Here is a 23,129-nt window from a genome sequence, read left to right on the forward strand (position 1 = left end):
GATTGCTGTGAAAACAAAATTTAGTAATTTAATTAATTCAAATTTAACCTCCCCCCCCCCACATACTTTTAGATCCTGCAAGAACAACCCCCAAACCCTCATCACTCCTGCAACCCAAGACCAACTTTAATTCCCCATCTCTACAAGAGACAATACTCAAACCAACCTACTCAAGGTGTCTGAACAGTCTATCCTAATTATATCCAAAAGAAACAGAGTGAGAAAAGGCCACCGCAACAGGAAGAAAGCTAGAGTAAAACTGGACAAGGCAGCATTGCTTCCTGGATCTGCATCCCATTCSCTCCTGTGAAAAACTGCAAATATGTCTGCAGCTAGCAGATGATTCAGAGCAGCTGGATGGTTTTGTCTTAAAATTTCTGCTTTTTTTTGCTTCTTTTTTGCCTCGATTCTTATTTTAAAGGAAAAAAAAAAAGGAGAAAATATAGCATCACAGAAAAAAAAAGATGTAGAATTCTATACATGGAGAAGGAATGAACAGGTTTTACACTTTAACAATGCAACAATATATCCTGTGCTGCATTCTTCCTCTGCACATTAGTAAAAAGTTAAAATAACTGAACCATTAGTCTAGAATAGTGCCTTGATATATAAACCCCAGTGTATYAGAAATTTTAAATTTAGCTGGATTTCCTTGAATGCTGCAATGTTGCAGCAGGAAGCGCACTTGACCCCAAAATGTGTTTAGCCCATTTTCACTTCAGGCAAATSCTGTTTTCTCATCTCAGTCTTGGAAGTTTTAAGTGAATAGTAACTCTTATCTTTACACATCAGTACMCTAACAACACACTCTACATTCCCCTCTTAACTCAAAATATAYTCTACTGCTTCAAAGAAATCCAGAGACGAGCACATGACCCTTAAGTMAAGAAGGAACATATTATGGACAGCTCACAAGTGCTGTGGTGCCACCAAGATTTCAGTAAAATTCCTGGGAYAGACTCAAATACAGGATTAGTGTGGAGAAACAAACAGACAACCAGTCATTTTGTGAAGATTTTAAACCAGAACAGCTTATATTTTATCTTTTACATAAAAAATGGCTTTGGTTTCCTAGTCAAGAGGGACAATAAAGCAGACTTGTCTTCATAAAGAGCACAATGCTAATCGAGTCAATCTGCAGTGCACACATATATTTCTTGATCACTCTTATGTTTAARTTACCTTTAAAAATGTGGCCCCCAKGAGTAAGTRGTTAAAAAAGTTATCTTGGGTAAAATCCAGATGTTTTTTCAGTAGAGCATTGTAAGTTCTTGTGATTTCTGAAGCAGCTTTTTCCCCATTTTTCCAAACAAGGCATCTGATCCCACTGATGTCAGYGATGCTTTGTCTACCTACAGTCTGATTAACAGGYTTGGTTCACCCACACAGTTGGCCACATGCAGTCCAGCAGCAAGAGAGTCTAMTTTTTCATCATGTGGGAAAACTCTCACAATACATGAAAAATTTAAAATACTTTCTCATGCAATTTCCATCAGACTGATACACATCACCTGGTTAACACCATTTTTTCAAGAATAATACATACACTCTAAAATGGAAGTTCTTAAATTAGAAACAAAGACATAACTTGGCTTCTCTTATCCATTCTGCTCTGTGRTAACAGTCACAGTATCTTTAGACTGATTGTGTATTTACAGAACAGCCAACTGGTGGCTTCACTGTAACAAATAAGACTGCCATTCATTTAATTAAAACCCAGCACCACCAGTTTATTATAAACTCTAATAAACATCTCTGCATAGCTATGTGTATCTAAATACTTTTTGAAAACCAGACCAAGGTTTTCAAGAGTGTACAAGAACATTCAGAATAGAATAATATAGAGACTATCCAAGTCCCACAGCCAGTAACACAAATCACTAAATAGCTAGGGTCCAATTCCCCTTTGCTCAGAGGATCAACAGYAGTTTGCATCTCTCACCCTGATTCATGTCCTCAAAATGGAGCTCACATTAAAATATATTAAATGACTTCAAGGAAAATGAATRCAATCGAGGTTATATAAGGAAGAGAGTTGTCAAATAAGGTAGTTCCTTGTCAATGAAGTATTTTCCCATGAATTACAAAGTTTTGATACAGCAGCRTAAGTTTTTAATAGTACACCAGTAAGAGGAAGCTCTCATTTCCAACAGCATTGTCAAAGTACATCTTAAAGACAATTTAAGCTTTAGGTTTGCATAATTTGTTTGGTTTTCTTAAAGCAGAGTGCACACAAAATGCTTGCAGCACTTTTATTTGGGGGATTATTCGAACAGTCTATTCTTGCGTAGCTGATTTGTAATGTTTCAGTGTGCGTGCAGAAGGATCAGTAGCTTTAACCCATCTTGGCATCCAGTAGTGGGGCAGCCAGCTGCTCCGCCCTGAGAAGTGCTTTTCAAAGATCTGGCGGTAGTAATAACTTTCTTTTGTTTTAGGAGGATTGAAAGGATATTTCTCTGCTGCCTTCTCCAACAAAAGGTCATCAACCTACAAACATAAGGAAAACTCAAGTTAAGCTGCAAGTATCTTGAATTTTTGAAGACATACAAAGATCCAGCAACCACTAAGGACACACAGGTTTGAAAAAAAAAGTCTATTCTAGAGGCACAGGTTTGACAGGTGAAACCTTTGTCACAGGCTCACTTGATCGTATGAGTATGTAAATGTATTTCCAATGCCGTTGGTATTTCTCGGCATGACATGTGAAGCCCATTTCTCTGGCTTACAATCACCTCTGTTAGTAGGGTCACAGACACTTCTTTCCTACCCTTCCTTTGCTGAGAAACAAGTGGAAAAACTTAAAGCAATCATTTTGCCATGTAGGTGGCTTCCTAGGTCATTTTGTAGCTTGGAGAACTGTGGACTCTGTTTGTATAACCATGCTCTTAGCAACAAAAGACCTGGAATGCAGAGGCAACCTGCAGTTGCTAAGTTGGCTMAGAAAGACAGGATAAATAGTTGCACCAGTTGAGGCAATTTCAACAAGCAGCTTCTGCTGCCAACAAAYCTGCTGTCTAACTTTTCATGTCTGTGAAATAAATTTGCTCCTCCTACAGCAATACAGGCTCAGAACAGGCAGCACAACACTGTTGCCTGACCCAACTACTTTCTTGCTTGAGAAAACTGAGAAAGAAAATGGCAAACAAAGAAGTGGTAGGATAGACAAGCACAGGTTTGACTAAGTATAGTTCTGTGTAACAGAGCTCAGGTGTAAATAGGGTGTTATTTCTTCCTCTCCATGATTAAACTATCTCTGCACTCCAGAAGATTATCTTTTGTACAGGGTCAAAATGCTCTAAATCTTCACWGGCTAACAATGCAAGCAGAGGCTTTAAAAAGCAAAAAGGCTTAGYTAGGGATGGCTCTGAAAAACGAATGACGCAAACACGAAAGTACATTATAAAGTCATTATGTTGTTACTCAGCTGCAGAGTAAGTTCATGCAAGTGCCTTCAGCTGCAGCAGCTGCCTTGCCTATAACTCAGAAATTGTGTTTGTCGATACACAATCTAATTTGCAATCCAGACACTTAAATGATGTTAATTTCCTTATGCACCCATTTCTGGCAGGGTCTACCATTTCTTTGTAACTAACTAGGATTACAAATGCCTTTAACCAACTCAGATATGTAAAAGAATATTGGTTAAGGTTTATCTTACTCCTCCACCATGAAGCTCAAGTTAATTGTTATACCCAGATTTATTCTCTCAACTAAGCAAGTGAACTGCCTCCCATAGGTGTATTAGATATGGTTGCCAAAGAGAGAAAGGGAAAACAGTGGTATTGTACCTGTTGATCAATATAGTCCTGAAGAATGGAAAACCAGGATTTCTTTACTGATGCTATACCATCACTGAAAGCTTCTTTGGGTCTCCAGAGAATTTCTTTGGGAAGYAAATTGGAATCTTCAAAGGACAATCTTAAAAGGTATTTTTCAATTCCATTCTGTTTGCAGAGCAAAAAAACAAATGTCATGAGTCTGTAGAGCACAGATCTGGATTTAAACACTTCTGGTTTTTTTCAGAAGTTTTGGTCAAAAAAGGGTTCCCAATCGCCCAACAATTAAGTAAAATATTTAAGAGAATGCTTGACTTTGGGCAGAGGACTTAAACATCAAATTCAGCAATCTGGTCATGCTTAGAATATRTATCAGTGAATTTGTGAGCTTACGCTTGGATCTAACCCTAGTTTTACATACCTTTGGGATTCGCAGTTCTGCTGGCAGAGATAAATAATAAGAAGTAAAYCGATGATCCAAAAATGGGACTCTCAGTTCAAGGCTAAGCAGGGGGAATAAAYAGAAAAGATATTGAATTAATCCAACAAGTCATCTACTTAAAAATTCACAGAAGCAAAGCTTTCCCTGTCTTTCACATAAACACCAGATTTTCTGCTTTTACTTAGAAGAAATTTCACTTACATATTTATGACTATCTGAATTTAATTCACCAATTTGTAAGGTGTATGGTCAGCACAGATTAAAGACTGTGATGTTTCATAGTGCCCTATGCTGGGCAGCTTCYACTGCCTTGAATTTACAGACTACAGTCCCTATAGCATTTGCAACAACCATGGCAACATGCACGCAAAAGAACATTTTAAAAAATCCTCTTCCTCTCAAAGACCTACCAACTCACTCATTAGTATCTCCATAAACATTTGTAAACATATCACAGAACTAAGCAAGGACTTCTGCTGTCACTTCTGAAATCCATATTTGTTTGTGTTTTCAGAAAACAACAAAAAGGAGCCCACTTGGACAGTGTTAATCTACTGAGGACTTATCCTACAGCATTCACCCAAGTTCTCTCTTATACCAATGGAAGATACACAAAGTTTTTGCATACCACAGGTTCTAAGGACACAGAAGGCAACAAATAAAATGACAGTAAAGCTGCATATTCAGTAGAAAGAACTGCTATCAGTGTGTTTCCTCAAGAGGCATTAAGCTGTCCAGCTTCACACGTGAAAGGAGATGTTATACTSCATCCTAGTAGTTTGTCTCTTTAGTTTCTATTCTGACAAAAAGCTTCAGCTACTTTAGGCAATACCCCCCTTACCAAAAATAAGAACCCAAAAAACCCGAACAGAAAGGCATCATCATTCAGTGATCAAATACTGAGGCTCAGTTTCTCCATACATTGACAAGAKTTGCACTGCATGTCTTTCCTTACAGTTATTTCTTGTTCCTAACTGATAATGGCAGCTTCACCCTTTCCTTTCTACTCTCAATTCCTCTCACCTCTTTCCATAAATAAGAACTCCTCAAATTCTGTTTGAATTTGTTAATATGAGGGCTCTTTCTTTGTAGCAGTGCTGTGCAGCAGGGACCAAAGAAAAACAAAAAGCAGCCAGTATATGATATTAAACATATGATATTGGGTTCTTATTTTTGGTAAGGGGGGTATTACCTAAACAGCCTTGAAAATGTGGAAAAAAATTTCAAGACAAAAAAAATTATGTGTCAACTGACAGGTCTTCTGCGCTTTGCCCATCTTTTTATCAGAAAGAGAAACATAAGAAAGTCGTAAACAGCTGGCAAGTAATTTTGTGGCAGAATCAATGTACAACAAAAGTTTGACGGCAGCTAAGTTGTTTGCTTTGCCAAAGGTACCATCCTCTTCTTATCTACAGTTAGCTTTCCAATATTATTTTTGCTTTAATTGATGTATTTCCTTCAGTAAAATGCTTCTTTTAGTAAAACAATACTATTTTCTACAGCATTCAATTTGGAAATTCTTTAATGGATCAGTGACACAGATCGTGTCCTAATAACTGCTCACTAGAGTCAGCTACTCAACTCAATGCATATACTTTTCTCTTTACAGTATGTCATTTTATTTCTGATGATCATCAGATTCAAGATTCCTCTCTGTCTAGACTTCCAAAGACCCCAAAGTCAAATACAACTTTGCCTTAGCTCCATAACTCTGAATATTTGTATTTCTAATTCACTGCTTCTGTAAAGATCAGTCCCAGACAAAAAATATTTCAGTTGGCAACACAGTGGGCCCTACAGTCACAGACTAAAGTTTGCAGTGTACTTTGTTGTTGTTCAAATTTCCTCAGGCTACAACTTCACGTCGGCATACAAATCCTCAGCTTTTCCTGCTTAGTCTTTTTATGCTTTTAAATTATGAATGCTCAGCATCCAAGGGACTACATTTTACCCGTGTGCTGCAGTAGTTCTGTCTGCACGAAGTACATCAAACAGGTAGAGCTCCTTCAGAAGCCTCTCACTCTCTTCTGCAGCTTCCTCGGGAGATGGTGCCTGAAACCAAACACAGCATGGAGCACACAGGTGGAACATGGCTGCACTGAGGGAACCACTGTTTGCTGTCCTGCATTTCAACTACAGGGATCACAAGTGATCTCAGAGCTAGCAAAAACTACATACAAGAAATAACAGTCTCAGGAACTGCTGAAGATTAAGAGAACTRTTTTTAGGTGATTAAATCCCTTGGATTTTATTCCACTCCAGAAGAAAAACTCAACAAATACACAGTTGTGACAACTCTGAAACATCACACCTTAAAATCTCAGAGATGCTCTGCTGAAAGGCAGAGAACAAGCAACTCAGAGGGATTCTCTATAGTGAATATATTTACCTTATGGAAATATATGTATCCTTGTGTCAGCTCATCTGATCCTTCTCCTGAAAAAATGACCACGCTGTCTGTTTTCTTCCGAATATATTTGGAGACAAGATACATACCTTAAAAAAAAAGTATAAAGTTATTGAAGTACATGGACACACACAATGCTACATACAGCTAGTAGTTTTAAATCTAGCATTTTAGAAATTTGACTCCTACACTACTCTCTTCTGTAGCAAACAACTGATGTAACATCTCATGTTACTCAAAGTCACCAACAGCCACACTAAGTTGGTGCTACAATACATCTAAACTGTGTATTTACACTTAGACCTCAAAATAAAAGAAAGTGTCTATCCATTATCCTGATAACACTGGAGGATTCCCACAGGTAAACACAGACTTGTTCTGTCTCAGTTTGAAACTAAGAGCATSATTAATTACAGCACAGTGCTGAAGAAACCTTGTAGCCTTGGAGTGCAAAACTACCAGCAAAAGTTGCTGTTTAACTCTCTACCACTGTGGATTGAGCTGGATGAAGCCCTCACTTCAAAAATTTTTGTAAAGAATTATTTATTAAACAGAATTATGCCTTCCATTCAATGCACATTTCTGAATGGTATGCTTTTATAAGAGAAGTATTACAAATCTAATGAAAAGGATCTAGTTCATTACTGCTTATACTAAGCAGCAAATCACAAAGAAAAAAAATTACAGATAAGAAGTTGGCTTTGAATTTTAAAGAAATGCATTCATTATTTCACACTGCTAAATCAATCTTCATGGACCAAATTCCAAGCAGGAAGCTCAGTTTTGAAAACTGTTGCCTATTTGGCTTCCAAACTCTTTTACAGCATTTTAGGATGACACAAGATTAACTGGGCAAAATGCTATAAGCTTACATTATGCAAAAGGTCCCACTGGATTAAGGTTTTTAATTCTAATCAGGCTGGCAATGCTTTGTAAAAAGCTGCTGGTAACTTCCTTCACTTCTCAGAATCAAACATACATTACAAGACCCTATGTTACTAAAGGGCAGTAACAAATGTTCACATTAGTATTAAAATTATGCAAGGAAAAGATAACTATAATTGTTTTGTTATAACATTCAATAGCTCACATAACCTGTAAATTTCCCCCTTCCTCCAAGGTTCATACTTATCAGAGAAGAAAACCTAGACCTGCAGACCTAACGTTTCTTCTTCATGTAAGTATTATTTTTCATCTCAAAGCTTCAGGAATAGCTCTTGACAATTGTTTTGTGCAGTCAGGGACATGCAAATAACTGCTTTTGCCTCAGTGTGGTATCACATATAAGACTGGGAAGCACAAYTTTGGAGYCCCAGTACCCAGGCTCTGTGTCAGYTAAGTGATCTAGTAGMTGAACRCGTGGTTTTGCATAAAATTTTATTTGGGTGATACAAACTTAAGATTGCCATAAAAAAATCTTACCAATAGAAGCTCTTATTGTTGTTATATCATAGGTTTCCAGTGAAAAGATAACTTCCTCTATTGCCTGAATCCCCTCTTCAGTATTTARTATTACTTCATGATGTTCACTGCCTATATGTGCTGCCACCTGTTTGCAAAAGGTCAAAACAATGCACCACTTTTCAACTAAAACATTTTATGAACATAGATTGTGTTTAAAGCAAACACACTGAGCACCAGCTCCCTTCTGCTACASTGAGAATTATGACATTAGGCCAAGAAAAGACATTACTTAGCAGCCCTTTGACTTGCAGTGGTACGTTCAGCAGAGAGMACATAGCCTCCTTAATTACAGTGCTCAATCATGATTGCAACAGACCATCCAGCTGCTTGCTTAAAACGTTAACAGAATCTGTAGAGGCTCTAAATATTCCAGATATCTGCCCCTAAGAGAAAAAGCAGCATAAAAGTCATAAAAGCCTGGATACTACCCCAGATACCAGAGTTTGTACAAAGCTCTTAATTCAGCGAACTGATAATTAACTTACAATACTTAACATATATTCAAATGCCTTAGCATAGAAACCATAGCATGGAGATCTACCCTGAAACCCAGAGACAGAATTGAGACCATCCTTTTGAAAACCATGTAATGGGGACTCCATCATGAAAGCCTTCCTAAGGCAAGAGAAAATGGGTAAGGTGCAGTTGTCTCTCTTGTAAGCAACAAATGTTTTACTATGCATTTACATTCTATTTACATCATAGAAATCAATGAATATTCAGGATTACATTAATGCCATACTATGAAGTTGGCACCATTAATATACACTGTTTAGCATTCAGTAGCCCAGAACAAACTGAAAGCAATGCTTAAGGTACCTTTCTGGCAGCCAATAAGTCAGGGCTGTTTTCCATTCCAATTGCAAAGGTTTGTAATGGATAATTGATGTTGATTTCTTTCATCAGTTTCAGAAGAACAGCTGCAACCAAGCTGGAATCTAAGCCCCCTGCCAACAAAACAAATTATTTGATTAGGTGTTTGAATGATGTTTTGCATCTTTCCCTTAAGGAATCTAGATACTGGACTCTTACAGTGGGCTTCATTTTTACGCTGTGTGAATTCAAGGTACTTCCCATACAAGTACACATTCACTTCTGCTTAATGTAAGAATCAGGCAACTTTAGTGGAACATCTTCAGTAGCAGTTACTGAAGAAAAAGTTAGTACTTTTGGTGTCAAAAGCATCAGAGGAACTCCTTCTTTGAGACAAACAGGAAGTATACTGAACACATTGTACCATTAGAGAATACTCCCCTTCTCAACTCCGCTAAGATGGGATTTATTCTCCATTTCAAAACCCCTCCCTATCCTCCTCTTGCCTACACTTTTGTCAGACTATTGATAGGACTACTGATTTTTTTTTTGTTTCCTGTTTGAATAAAAAAAGAATTAAGTAAAATAACAGAGTGCCTAATGTAAGAATTGCACTCTTCTCCCATCATTCTTTAATTCGTCCTTTCTAGAGGAGAGTAAAGGATTTGAACAATTTGGAGAACAAGCAAAAAATAAGAGACACACAAGCTGCCTGGATGTACTCTAAGGATCTACCTTATTATCATGAGCTAGTTCTGCTAATCCTTGACTAGTTCTACTTGCTGTTCTGCTGCGAAAGAAAAACACAGTACCTGTTTCCCCACATCCACTTGCAGTTCTGACAAGCAGGAGGCAAAGCCTTCTCTTGGTTTCCTGCAGTCTGCACATGGTTTTTCAGCTAAGTGCATTAGCATCAATTCTCACCCTGACCCCCTTTGTGGACATAYTAGCTTGTAAAAAAAAATTACTATCAAAAGTACATGCAGATTCTGAGAAAAGGAGAGCACAAAACACAGAGTGCTCAGGATGCAGAAATCAGGAATATAAAAACCTGAGTTTCCACTGTGAAGTTGCAGAACTCCCTCTGTGACTGGAAACAGAAGCAATTCTCTAACTGTGATGTTCCAAGCATACTCAAAATTGTGAAGCACTAGGATACTCTGGTATTATTTATACCAGCACAGGCATTTAGTTTTGCTGCTTCCTGCATGTGCATCTGAAGAGCTGCTGACTGCCTTCTAATTTGACATCTGAAATTTGAGGTTTAAACAAGCTTTTTTACTGAAACCTTCCAACTCTAGGTATCTTCCTGTTTAATTTACCTTCTTCCTACTTTTTATGATGCCATMGTAAGGAAATGGTCCAGCAGCATGTCCTTGTCAGTTCTCTCTCATCCAGATGCACATTTAACAGGGTTCATGACAAAWAAGTGTAATTACTGTTGCTCAATGAATGTGTGAAAAGCATACCAGAACTCTAACCACAAGCACCAAGTGTGACACAAACACAGGAAAGGAGGTGTCAGTTCTGTGACTACAGAGCCTTATCTCTGTAAAATACCTCTGTAACATCAGACCACCACTGATCAGCTAAGTCACCGAACAACTTCCTGTACCAAAAARTATTACCTTATCTGCACAAGAGTGTAGCAAATAATTTTGATCCAGATGCTCCCTAGAATTTGGTAAATTAAGGAAGTTTAGGATGGACACTAAAGCAAAGATAGCAAGTAAGAAYTTCACTTCCTCCTGCTTCTGAAACATGCCAAGGCTTTCTTCTAGGCTCAATCTGCACAYAGTGAATGTAATAATTACATTTACTTTTTAGACACCAACCTAAGCATAAATCTCATGTATTTAAGAATACATTGACTGATTTTCAATAGGAATATTTTATTTGTCTTATTTTAAAATGATCAGTGTCTCAATAAGCCAAGACCCCAGTCCAGAGTAAACTTCAAAAGCATAAAAGACTTTCAAGATACTTGTAAACTGGAAAACATTATTCCAAACGAACGAGTTCTCTGTTGCCTGTTCTAAAAACGAATGAAGATTCAGATCACTTCAGGTACATCACAGTAGAGGATGGGCTAAAGAGAGAGAAAGTAGCACAGAACCATTGTGGTTCGTGCTACTTACCTGACAGAAGACAACCAATCCTTCTATGAGCCATCAAACGCTTTCTAACAGCATTTTCGAATAGAATACGGATGTTGCTTTTCACTGTTTCAAGGTCAAAACCTGCTCAAAAAAGAAAAGAGAAGGATAAAAACTGCCCAAAAAGTGTTACTTAGACTTCCCTGGATGATACTAGTTAGAAAACAAAGATATTTGTCTGAATCCCCTTTGATAAAAAGAACACTCAAGTCCATCTTTGCACCTACAAAAACAATTCTAAAGTCCCCACATTTTAAACGTTCTTCCAGGTTGTTTTTTTTCTYAAATGGTACTTTTTTAAACCAATTAATGCAAATTTTACATTCAAAGATTATGATTTTTTTCACTTTTAAATCAGAATAAGTAGCAAAACCTTTGCAGTCCTACCTGAAGGCAGAGATTCCACTGTATCACAYGAGGCATGGAGTGGTTCATCTTTACAGCTATGAAATTTTACTAATTCCACTGATGCAACCTTGCCAGAGGGTTTTAAATCCAACACTTCATAATGACCCGGAAGAAACGGCTCCACTTTGGAACATAAGGATGTTGAATGCTTTAAGTTGATAAGTCCTACACATAAAATGGGAAAAAAGAAAAATATCAGAGTTTTTGACTTAAAATGGTTAAGTTATACCTCACTCAACAGCCTCTCTACCAAAACTGTATACAAATATTTTCTCCAGATCCTAAATCTGGTATTAAAAAAAATACCCTTTTGAGTCACCATCAGTCCTGGCTAGAGCATGATTCTGCTTCTGGCAGAACACACAGATCTGAGCCATCTCAAGCTGAGGCAGACAGCAGAGAAAGGAAAGCAGAAAGTATTATTTTTACTAATTGGAAAGTAGCAATTTATCCCTGTGAGCTCTAGGAAGAGCACTTTTCTAACAGACTACATGGTGTCCAGGTCAAGGTAAAATACGCTTAGGAGAATTAGAATAACAATTATTAAATGATTTTGTGTTTAAAATTCAGTGTAGTCAAGCTAACAAGGGGTTTGCAATAAAACAACATTACTGAAGTGATTGCTAAATTGACATATATTTAGTAATTTCAAGTCATCGGTTCTAGACTGATCTATTCTTGAATGCCAGGTATCAGACTTGCAGCTAAACCTAATTTCCATTTCTCTTGTGAAAGAGGATGTTTTGCATCTGCTGATCACCTGGATGCCCACTGAGGAAATTCTCAAAAGAGACACTGAATTGCTGTTAGAGAGACTGATAATTCACTGCGATTGTTACAGGACAGTCTCCAAAACATTCACTTCCCTTCTTCCTTCACAAGCAGCAGAAACAGTGCAGCTCCTGATATTAGTACATGGTACTCCTGTTAGAGKAGTCAACCTACACTGGAATCTAATAATAAAATAGATAATAGATAATAAATGGGAAAGATACAAATAATTGTGAAAGCTAATTTTAGCCAAAGTGTATTTTAAGCAATAAACTCCTTTTTGGCTSTGTTTGGATTTGCTTATGGTAGTGCCAAGATTAGAGATAATTACTTTAAAAAAGAGAACAGTGATAAATCATCTCAAAGGAAAAAAAAAATTATCAACCAAGTATGCGATTCTGGGAAATTACCCAATGCTGCAGTAAATTTCAGGAGGATTTCAAAATTCCTGGCTTTTACAGCTCTTGTGGCACAATTACCCAGYTCACTATATAGCACCAAGAACAAAGTCTAATATAATTTATTATAGCATAAGTCTAGTCTAAGTCAATACACTATATTTAACTTTGGTCTAATATAAAATATCTTGAGTTCAATACTGTAATGATTCCAGAACACAAAGAATTCTAATTAAATAATTAATATATTTTAGAGATATTAGGGACAATTAAACATCTTGGATGTTTTTACTTTAATGATGTGTAGTTCTTATACTACTGAATATAGCTCATATATTACTGAACTTAAGAGTTCATTTTCTCTTCACACTTAGAAGAAAAGCTCRACACAGAAGTTAGTTTCCAACAGCAACATCTAAGATTTTTTAGGCACTAAACACAACTGGCTTTACCTTTTGCCTCAGAACAGACACCCAAAAATCCATCATCAGTCAGCACTTTAAAAAGTGGTCTCACTCCATAGGTGTCTCTCGCCAAAAACACTTTTCTGTTTGCAGTGTCCAGAAGGATGAAAGCAAATACACCATCTAGCATGGATGCTGTTTGTTCTATTCCTCCTTTGTTGTAYAGATGAAGGATAACCTCACCATCCACTAATGTTTGATAGTCAAATCCAAACTGCTTCTGSAGCTAAGAAAAAAYATCAAGAAAAACATAAATAAGCATTTGCAAACATTGGCTGCTTAATAATTGTTTCATAATAACCTTGTATGCAAAATTGCAGTTTAAAAGTTATAGAAATATTTCTGACAAAGAAGGAAATTACACTTTTGTGTTCCAAGTTGTACTGGGCTTGTGTGGCCAGGCTTTGGTAGTGAAGGGAGTACAGGGAAGGCTTCTGTGAGAAGCTGCCARAAGTTTTCCCCACGYATGGCAARAGCCAACRTCWGGTGGCYCCAGGACGGACCCGTCACTGGACAAGGCCAAACAGATCAGGAGTGATAGTAATGCTTCTGTGATAACATACTTAAGAAAAARRKTYYTKKKSMRRWYYWAWTKKKGSYMRRRRARRRSMKGGKKRRRAWKKKSMARRAMMRMYYYKSMRRMMMCMARGTCAGTGGAGGAGGGGYGGGATGTGCTCCAGGCACGAGAGTTGAGATKGCTCTGCAGCCCATGGTGAAGACYATGGTGAGGCAGCTGTGTCCCTGCAGCCCATGGAGGATCACAGGGATGCAGARACCCAACCATGGCCCATGGAGGAGCCCCAGGCTGGAGCAAGAAGATGCCTGAGAGGAGGCTGTGAACCCATGGGAGACCCGCGCTGGAACAGGTTCCTGGCAGGGACMTGCAGACCTGTGGAGAGAGGAGCCCACACTGAAGCAGGTCTCCTGGCAGGACTTGCACTCCATGGAAGAGTGACCCACACTGGAGCCATCTGTGGAGAACTGTTGCTGTGGAACTCATGCTGGAGAAGTTTGTGGAGAACTGTCTCCTGTGGGAGGGACCCCACACTGGAGCAGGGGAGGAAATCTCCTTCAGYAGTGGCAGTAGTATCATATGATAAATTGGCCATAACCACCATTTCCCAGCTGGRGAGGAGAAATCAGAGCTCAGAAAGGAGGAAGGGGTAGAGGGAAGGGTTTTTTTTAAGACTTATTTTACTTCTCCTTATCCTGCTCTSATTTTGTCGGCAATAAATTCAATTTAATTTCATTTCCCCAAGTTCAGTCTGTTTTTCTCATGACAGTATTTGGTGAGATCTCCCCCAGTCCTTTATCTCAACTCATGAAACTTAAGTTGTATTTTCTCTCCCCTGTCCACTTGTGGAGGGAAATGATAAAGCAGCTTTGGTGGGAGCCTGGCATCCGGCCAGGGTCAACCCACTACAAAAATATTACCCAGGAGCATTTCTTAGGCAATGAGATTGACACTGCAGTCTTAAGCAATTGACACTATGKCAAGTTTTCAGGATACGCTTCTATCTGAGGATGTCAAACTGCAAACCATGACCCTGGTCTACAGAAGCACTAATCAGCCACTGTCTGAAAAAAAAAAACAAAACCAAACAACTCAAAACACACAGACGTTCAACATCTCTGCAGARTGAAATGCTTTGGAAATAATAATTGGTTTACTTATGCAGTCACTGCAATTCCTCAGCGTTTTTTTTTATGCACAGAGAATTTTCTATGGTCTAATCTTCCTCCATTCCCCAAACTAGCCTTTTTACTCTGCCTGTGCATATCAAGTGGGGGAGGAAGAMATCAGCTGTCAGACTTAGGTCAGACCAAATGGTCTTCATGTTCTTCTGTTGCTACCCTTTAAAGTCTTTTCAATACCTATAAAACAGAAGGAAAGAGAGGGTTTCACTGAAACTCTAACAAGCCAAGAAACCTTACAAATCCAATGCTTTCACATTTTAAGTTCTTTGGTTTTAATTGTTACTTATGGGGCAGTCTTAGATCAAATTCAGTCAATGTTAAAATAAGTAAGTCACTGCCCTAAGGAAGGCACCTGTTTCACCAATGATCCTTTCCTAGGCAGGTTTCAGCCACAAGCTTGGAAGAAAAATCTTATAAAGAAAGAGGGTACATAATGTAGTCCTTACAAAGAAAGAGGGTACATAATGTAGTGACAACAACCAAACAAATTCCTGTAGACAGCAGTGCAAGTGTTGCACAATTAAAGTCCCATTAGGACTGCGTGTAGCATGATAGAGAGTAATTCTTATTGCTTTTAACAGCAGAAAAACCACAATGCAAAACACTGCAAGTAATATAGACTGTTGGGACAACACATTTCCCATGTAATGCAAAACAACCCTTCACCCTTCAAACAACCAGATACTTGAAGACTGGGAAAAAAAAATAAAATCTCCTACATATTCACATACCCAATGATGCTACTGATGACACTGCTGTGATCAACAGCAGCCCAACTTGTCTTAAAAAATGTGACGTTAGAAATGCTGTAACATTAGCATTAGAAATGCTATAGCATTTCAGATTATTCATAGGTTTCTGATGCAACCACACTTAGTATGTGATACATTTCACATATTCATTTAGAATGGTTCAGAATCAGCCAGTTTTAAGCTGCTTTGTAAATTTGGATGACYTCAATCATCTCTCCAAGAAACATAGGCAGCATGGACATCTCAGCAGAGGGACTGAGGAACACTGAYAGCATTTAGCATTAACATCACTTCCAGCAGGGACATTTAGAAACTTTAGGAACTAAACAGAATGGCTGCTTTTTTGTGCTTAAGAGACTTAGGTGGCTCTCAAAAACCTCACAAAAGATCTGACTTCTGCTGCAGACACTTAAGGACTTTCACAGCAAACATCTCCCTCAGGGTTATTGCTTTTAGATAAATATGTAAGCATACATACTATGCATCACTATATTTTAAGTGGCATATCCCATCTAGATTACGATGCAATAACTAAAAATGCAATACCCAACAACTTGGGAGAATGACAACCCAAAACACCTGAAGAACATGACAGTCTAAATGCATTTGTAYTATGCAGAGAGAAGAAGCGAAGAAAGAGGCTTGGAATTCTCCTCCCCAAAAGATAATGAAGAACATGTCTTAACTTTCAGCTGAASAAACCTGAAGATGCAAATATTTATTGCCCTTCTTCTCAATTAGAATGTGATTTTTCAATATTAAAGATTAAGTATGTTGCTAAATAAGCCACTAGATTCATAGCTCATTGAGAGAATTTACTCCCTTTTAAATACAAGCTCTTTACTTTAATTTTTTTCTGATATTCTATTCCAACACATTTGAAAGAATATCCACTAGYTTTGAAGTTTAAAAAAAACCCCTTTTTTTAGAATGGTCTTATCACGTATACAACACTTACCTGTTTGAAATTGTAGATTTCTCCATTGTAACACAGCCACARATATGGGAATTTCTTCACCCGGATAGGTTGCATACCATATAACTGATCAACAACTGCCAGGCGGTGGAAACCAAAACAACAGTTGGTGAAACCATTGACGTTCTCAAAACGAAAGGCATCAGGACCTCGGTGTGCTATCTTCATGGCACTTAGACACTGCACAGAAAGGCACTCATCGCTCCCAAACAGGGCCCAGATACCGCACATTGTGAGGCTCTTGTTCTACCTCCCCGTGGAGAACCTGTTCAATAAAAACATGAACATTTTAAGAAAGGGCTGACACTTTGTGTTGGTATGGCAGCAACGTTTTGGCCACAGCGGAGCAGTGCTCCCACAGCATCAGTGTGAGACAACATTTCACCCTTACTGGCAGGCTGGGACAGGCAGGATCTTGGAAGGCAACATAGCCAGGATAGCTGACCCAAACCATCCAAAGGGAAATTGCACACCTGACGTCTGCTCAGATAAAAAGTCTAAGGGAAAGGAGGATGAAGGGGAAGCAACTACTATATGCTGAAGCCCTCCCAGGAAGTGGCAGGACATTCTATCAGGAAGTGATAGAAACAGCGTTTCTATTGCTTCCTGATAGAAACGAGAGAGTAAAATGAGTAAAATCTTTGKTTTTTCCTTTTGCTTGTGTGCGACGTTCATTTTTGCTTAAGTAAACCGCCTTTATCTCAACCCGTAAGGTTTTTTATTTTTCATCATATTTTCTTGTCCYTCATCCCATCCAGCTGAAGAGAGGAGTGATAAAAGTGCCTTGGTGAGTACCTGGTATCCAGCCAAGGTCAACCCACCACACACATAAAAAACAGAGATAACAGATGCAGGCTTAACTGTCAAGCGGCCTGATCAAGAAAATAGCAGACTTCATTAACATTAATAAAACCCGGCTTCCTCAAAGTATGATAAGCAAACTTTGAACAGCAAGAAATTAGGCTTAAGTTTTACCTTTAGATACAGCAAGTCTGCCTATGATTTTTTTACAGAGTACAAATAGAACAAATCATTACTGGGGACTGCGTATCATCTGTTGAGGTAACATCACCTGCACAGAAACATTAATCATGCTTTCAGTTTGCTGCCTTTACATAAAAAGGGGGTTTATAACAAGGAGGGAGGCTCTTTAGCAAGACMTGTAGTGATAGGACAAGGAGGAACTGTTTTAAAACTATTTCAAACCGAATATAAATAGGTTTAGACTGGAGTTTCCCAGCAGCAGCGTGTCAGGCCCAGATGGCAAAGGCGTGGARGGAGCAATGTTGTTGCAGGGCCATGCTCCCCCTCGCACGCCGCTGCAGCCCCGGTGTCTCCCAGATATCCACAGGCCTTGCAGCTCTCTGACCCCTAACCCTAACAGGACAGAAGGGCTGAAGCTGGGGACCTCCAGATCAGGGGATGTCGCTGAAGACTCAGCCCAAAGCGGCCATTAGGGTTAAGGTTCAGGGAGCTACAAAGCCTACAGCTCSRGGGATCCTGGGGCAGCAGAAGGCGTGCCAAGGGGAGCACGGCACCACAGCAACACCGCTCCCCCTCCACCCCTTTCCCATCTGGACAAGCGATGGCGCTGCGGACSTCAGCCTCAGCACATGGCCCTGGGTTCTCCCACCATCTGGAGCGTCCTCCTGGTAACCCGCGGCCTCCCGGCGATGGCGGGCACCCGGGCAGGCTCCCTACGCGCACAGCCACTGCCCTCGGGCCCCTGCACAGGGCCGCCCCTTCCTCCGGCGGCTGCCGCACATGCCGGGCCCGCCGGTCCCTCGCCAGCCGGCGGCACAAGGCCGAGTACCGCGGCAGCTCCCCCGGAGRCAGCYCCTCCRRCCGGCCCTGCCCTCCGCAGCCCCGCGGCCCCGGGCCGCCCCCGCCCCGCTGCCTTACCCGGTGCCGGCCGCCGGCGCACGGAGAGAGCCGCCGTCCGCGCCGCGCCGGGGGATGGAGAAGGCGGCTCCCGCGGGCTCGGCTCCGCCCCCGCCGCCAGCTGCTGTTGAAACACACGCCGAAGTTTCATCATGTGCCTCCCCGTTTTATCCTGCCCTGCCCTGCCCTGCCCGCCGGCGGGGCGGGGGGAAGTACGGCCTAAGCTCCCCCCCGTGCCCGTATCTCTGTCTTTATCTCTTATCTCCATCTGCAGCGCGGCCCGTGCTGCCCCGCGGCAGAGCAGCCGAGCAGCGCCGGCTCCGCACCTCCCCCCGGGCCGCCGGCAGGAGGAGCGTGCCCCGGCAGGCACCGCTGGGCGCTCTGGCTATTGCCGGGCTCCGGCGGGCCATTTGTAGCCGTCAGAAATCCTGTCCCTGCAGGGCGGATCCGAGCCGTGCTCTGTGCCGTGTCCAGCAAGAGTTAAGGCATTGCCTTAAAGCTGCTTTATTTTGTCGGTGGGAGGCGAACGCATGCGAAGCTCATAGCTTTGGAAACATTGGCGGGGACTTAGGATTTTTCTGTGCAAAACTAAGTTCTGAATCATAAACACGAGGGGTAAAATAGGATTTTGGTGCTTACCTGAACTTTGTTACTGGACACTTTTGCCTATTTGACAGTGCTAAAGTAAATGAAATTCAGCTCTGAATATTAGGATAAGAAGTCCTAAATATAAATCCTGTTTCTCCATAAATACTTCAAGAGAGCCATTAGTAATTTGCATGCAGTGTGTTTTCATAGCTAGCTTTAGTGGAGTTACTGTAAAACTGCAGTGCTGTGCATAAAGTTCTYTAGGTCATGCAGATTATCAGCAGTAACTGTGGTCTGTAGTGCTGTAGAGTTTTAAAAGGGCCTTTAAGAAGCCATTAAAAAGATATTTTTAGGCTTCAGAAAGAAAAATRTGTTGAAGCATGAGATATAGACTCTGGTGCTGATTAGGAATAGATGTAGGATCTGTTTCTGTTAAGCACAGCTTCACCTGAATGCAGGCAGCCTGCATATGCCATGTATGCAATTCCCAGGCTGTGCACTGCCTGGAAAGGCTCACAGAAGAGGAATGGTTATGCTGAGGAAYACCTTATATCTTGAGGTTTTTTCCAAAGATCTAAATGTCACTCTGCATTTTGGAAAACTACAAGAATAGACAAACCTAGCATAGGTTGTTTTGGGGGGTTGTTTATTTGTTTGTTGGACACTTTTTAAAGCAGACTTTCTTTACATCTTATCTTCTTTTCTCCATGCAGAAGACATGGCTTAGGCTCAGATTGTTGTCTGGGCATTTTCATTGACGAGCAATTCCTGGTTCATAATTAGATATTACACAATGCTTTATGGTAGTAATTCACAAACCATTTGATAAATAAAAAATTTTAATGGAGAAACGGAAGCAGGGAGAGTGAAAAGTGACTTGTAGAAAGTGGCTTGGTAAGGCTGGGCAGGCACAGCCAGGGAAGAGCAAAAACGCTCAAGTCATAATTAAAGTCTGCATCTTTAGGATACACTGGGTACACACRTATTTATCCTACCCTTTACTATCACTTCTAAAAACTGGGGATAACTGCTGCATTTAACTGTGTCTTGCATGCTTAATGCCCAATTTTAATGCAGTTGATGCTGTTATATATAGGAYTATTGGCAGAAATACTACACATGGTTTGTTTTTTAATATCGGTCATGTTAGTATTTGGTAGTTATAAAAGAAAAAGAAAAAATGCTATGTCCCTGGTCTTTTCTCTACTATTGTTGAGCAGCCCATTGTAGTCTGTTTATGTTAAGCRTCATTCTTCAATATCCAATCTTTTCTTACAGCACATCCACAGACAACACTGGATGTAATTACACCTCGGTCTCTCACTTGTGTTCATCTCAAGTCACATCTTCCCTCTCAGTTTTCTYATTCCCACAGACATTATCATATGTTACAGTTTCTCCAAAGCATTGTCTTCTCCTCTCTATTCCTCTAAAGATTTTTCCTTCCATTTTTTGTTGGAAGAAATTTAAATTGCTTCTAGCTGGGTTGAGAGAACAGGTTTGCATGTAAATATTGGRTGCCATTAGTAGCTAGGAGACTTTCTGCTTTGTGTTATCTGTTTAACACCTGGAAATAACCACCTGGCCACAGACTGAACCATTAAATAACAGCTGAAAAACACTGTAAGAAAGTTCCTGATTAATTAATTAGGAAGTGCTTGCATTAGTTTTGTTTCTAATCAGCTGAGATGAAAGGCTAAAAGGTTTCTCTCAAAGCAACAGGTAAATGAGTAAACAAAAGATCAAAGTTAACAGTTAACCCAAAGCTAACAGGTAAGTGAGTACAGTGTAGAGTGAACTGGTGAAGCTTCATGACTTACACTGAACTGGGCACTCAGTTGGTCAGCTCAGCACTCAGTTGAGCATTGCTCATAAATGAAGTCTGTGCTCCTCATTTTGTCCAATTTAAGATGAATACCTTTGCTACATCTGTTGGATATGGTTCCATCAGCATTGGAAGATTGGAAGTATATAAATTCTGTGAGATTAATGAAATCTGGAGAGGAGACAGAATGGAGGGGGACAAGTGGAGACAGTGATTAACAAAGGTATATGGTGAAGGTCTTTTGCTTTCGAAGTGATGACTAAGAACCTGTGGTACCAGGGGTTTTACAGGGTGTAGCCTCCTGAAAATAGCCCTCATGAGAGGGCCTTTTGCATGAGAATGTATTTCAGCTGKTTTTGTGATGGTGCTTCACCCAGCTCTCTACTCCCATCCTTTGCTCTCACTGGAGCAGTGCAAGAAAACAAGATCTGAAGTGGAAAACAATGGCAAGACTCAAATATTAAAGGCTTCCCCTTTTCTGCCAGCATCCAGTGCACATTCTCGGCAGTTTCTCACACAGAACTGAACACCCTTTGTTGATGGTGAAAGTTGCCTCAAGTGGATTCATAGGCGAAGTCATTAAGATGGGCAGGACTGTAAAACACTAGAAATTTTATTTCTGTATCTCAGCCTTGCACCAGCCCTTTGCWCAGAAATTACTAGAGAATAGGCATTCTGCACCCTACCAGGCCACCTGCTTAGTCATGGAMTGTTTAAAATGCTTCATCACCAGCAATTTGAGGATAATAAAGATAACGCTAAAACAATTTCTGGTTTTGAAAAATTGAAGATTTTGGCTGTGGGAAGGAGAAGGATGTATCTTRTCTGCACTTTCAGGGCACCCTTTGCAACCAGTATCCATTTTTAACTTGGACCARCTGCTCTCAATCTGGCCTTGAACACATTCTGAACTGCAATAATGAGACTTGTCTTTTCCTTCTCCCAACTTGTGTAGTAATGGAGATGTGGGAATTGGCAGCTCCAAGTTTCCAGATGCCTCAAATTTTCYTTTTCTCAGCATTCAGTGACGGAATGTTTTCTAGGACAGGGACTTAGCTTGAAAGCAGAAGGTTGTTTCTTGTGATGGAGCTACACAGCTCCATGGATACCATGGTGGCACTGGCACCACATTATACTGAGAGAGATCAGTGGTGGGCAGGGCTCAAGGAAAGGTGGAAATCAGTTCCTTCTCCCCAGTCACACGGGTTGACATAGGCAATGTACCTCATACCTGACTTTATCTGTCAAATATAGAGGCTTGTTGGATACAGATACGTTCACCTGGCAGTAGTTGCAGTGACAGGTGTTCTGCTAACACATCTGACATGTGTGTTTGTATGTCAAGGATATGCATATGCACAGAGCAAAGGCCTTTGCCTGTATTGGTTTTCCTTCCCTAGGAGATGATAGTAACACTATGTGCTCTCCAAGTCTGAGTGCTTGCACTCAAAATCTCAGGCAGAACCACACTTTAATTCCTGAGTAGAGAAAAAAGAAATGAAAAGAAAAACTCTCAAATTCAAAAGCTGCTTGAAAATCTGTGGCTTGAAGTAAGGTAGGCTCCCATTTGTATCATTAAGTCTGGCTTTTTACCCAGTAGGATTATATCTCATGCCAGCGAGATTGCAGCTTTTAAATAACTTACTGACCTAACAGAGCTCTTTGTTCCTATAATTTTGAATTTATTTATTTTTCCTTTTTTTCATTGTCTGTCCTTTTCCTTTTGAAGACATTAATGGACATACAGTCTACTTGTCTCTCCTCCAGACAAAGTTTTTTCTCATAGTATAAAAAATAGCTGTCTCTCGCACTGGGAGTTCYTATTGCTGTAGTCTCTCTTATTTAATCCTTCTTCTTTTCTCCCTGCTTAATTATGTTAAGCTTCAAAACAAATAAGACTTGCTCTGACCTCAGAGTTAGAGGTCACAGCACTGCTGAGTGTTGAAAGAAAATCTTTTCTAGAGCCCAGGCATTCAGGACCTYAGTAAAGTACTAGGAAGGCATGTCTAGTGCAGCAGCAAGGGAGAACACAAAGTAAGGTGATTTGTTATTGCCTGCACAAAAGACTAAGCATTTTTCACTACTGCTGCATCCTTTTTTTAACATCCCAGCCCTTCCATCATCCCCTGTGTTTCTTAACACAGACAAGAAAGGGTTGTTGAAAGAGCTGTTGGCCATACAGTGCACATGGCAGGCATGGCATATGGCACACCAATGACTCTATTGTCCAGGCCCAGGACCACAGAGGAATGAAACATTGCTGACTTTAACTCAATAGTGGTCTTGGCTAATGAGAAGGAATCTGGTGTA

The 23,129-nt window shown here is 40.1% G+C and overlaps 1 protein-coding gene across 1 annotated transcript; it reads right to left on the minus strand.

Moving 5' to 3' along the window:
* Positions 1-1,534: 1,534 nt before the first annotated feature.
* Positions 1,535-18,511, minus strand: ASNS (asparagine synthetase (glutamine-hydrolyzing)). Its single transcript, XM_057370678.1, has 12 exons — positions 18,428-18,511; positions 16,508-16,790; positions 13,088-13,325; positions 11,446-11,631; positions 11,041-11,142; positions 8,909-9,036; positions 8,048-8,174; positions 6,608-6,714; positions 6,170-6,270; positions 4,198-4,279; positions 3,789-3,944; positions 1,535-2,487 (listed from the first exon to the last, which is right to left on the minus strand). Exons 2-12 carry the CDS (start codon positions 16,754-16,756, stop codon positions 2,278-2,280), a joined length of 1,686 nt encoding a protein of 561 aa, XP_057226661.1. The 5' UTR covers positions 16,757-16,790; positions 18,428-18,511; the 3' UTR covers positions 1,535-2,277.
* Between the last annotated feature and the right edge of the window lie 4,618 nt (positions 18,512-23,129).

The sequence above is a fragment of the Malurus melanocephalus genome, unplaced genomic scaffold (genome assembly GCF_030028575.1).
Source record: "Malurus melanocephalus ecotype Western Australia unplaced genomic scaffold, MMel_1.1 scaffold_130, whole genome shotgun sequence".
NCBI classification, from domain to species: Eukaryota; Metazoa; Chordata; class Aves; order Passeriformes; family Maluridae; genus Malurus; species Malurus melanocephalus.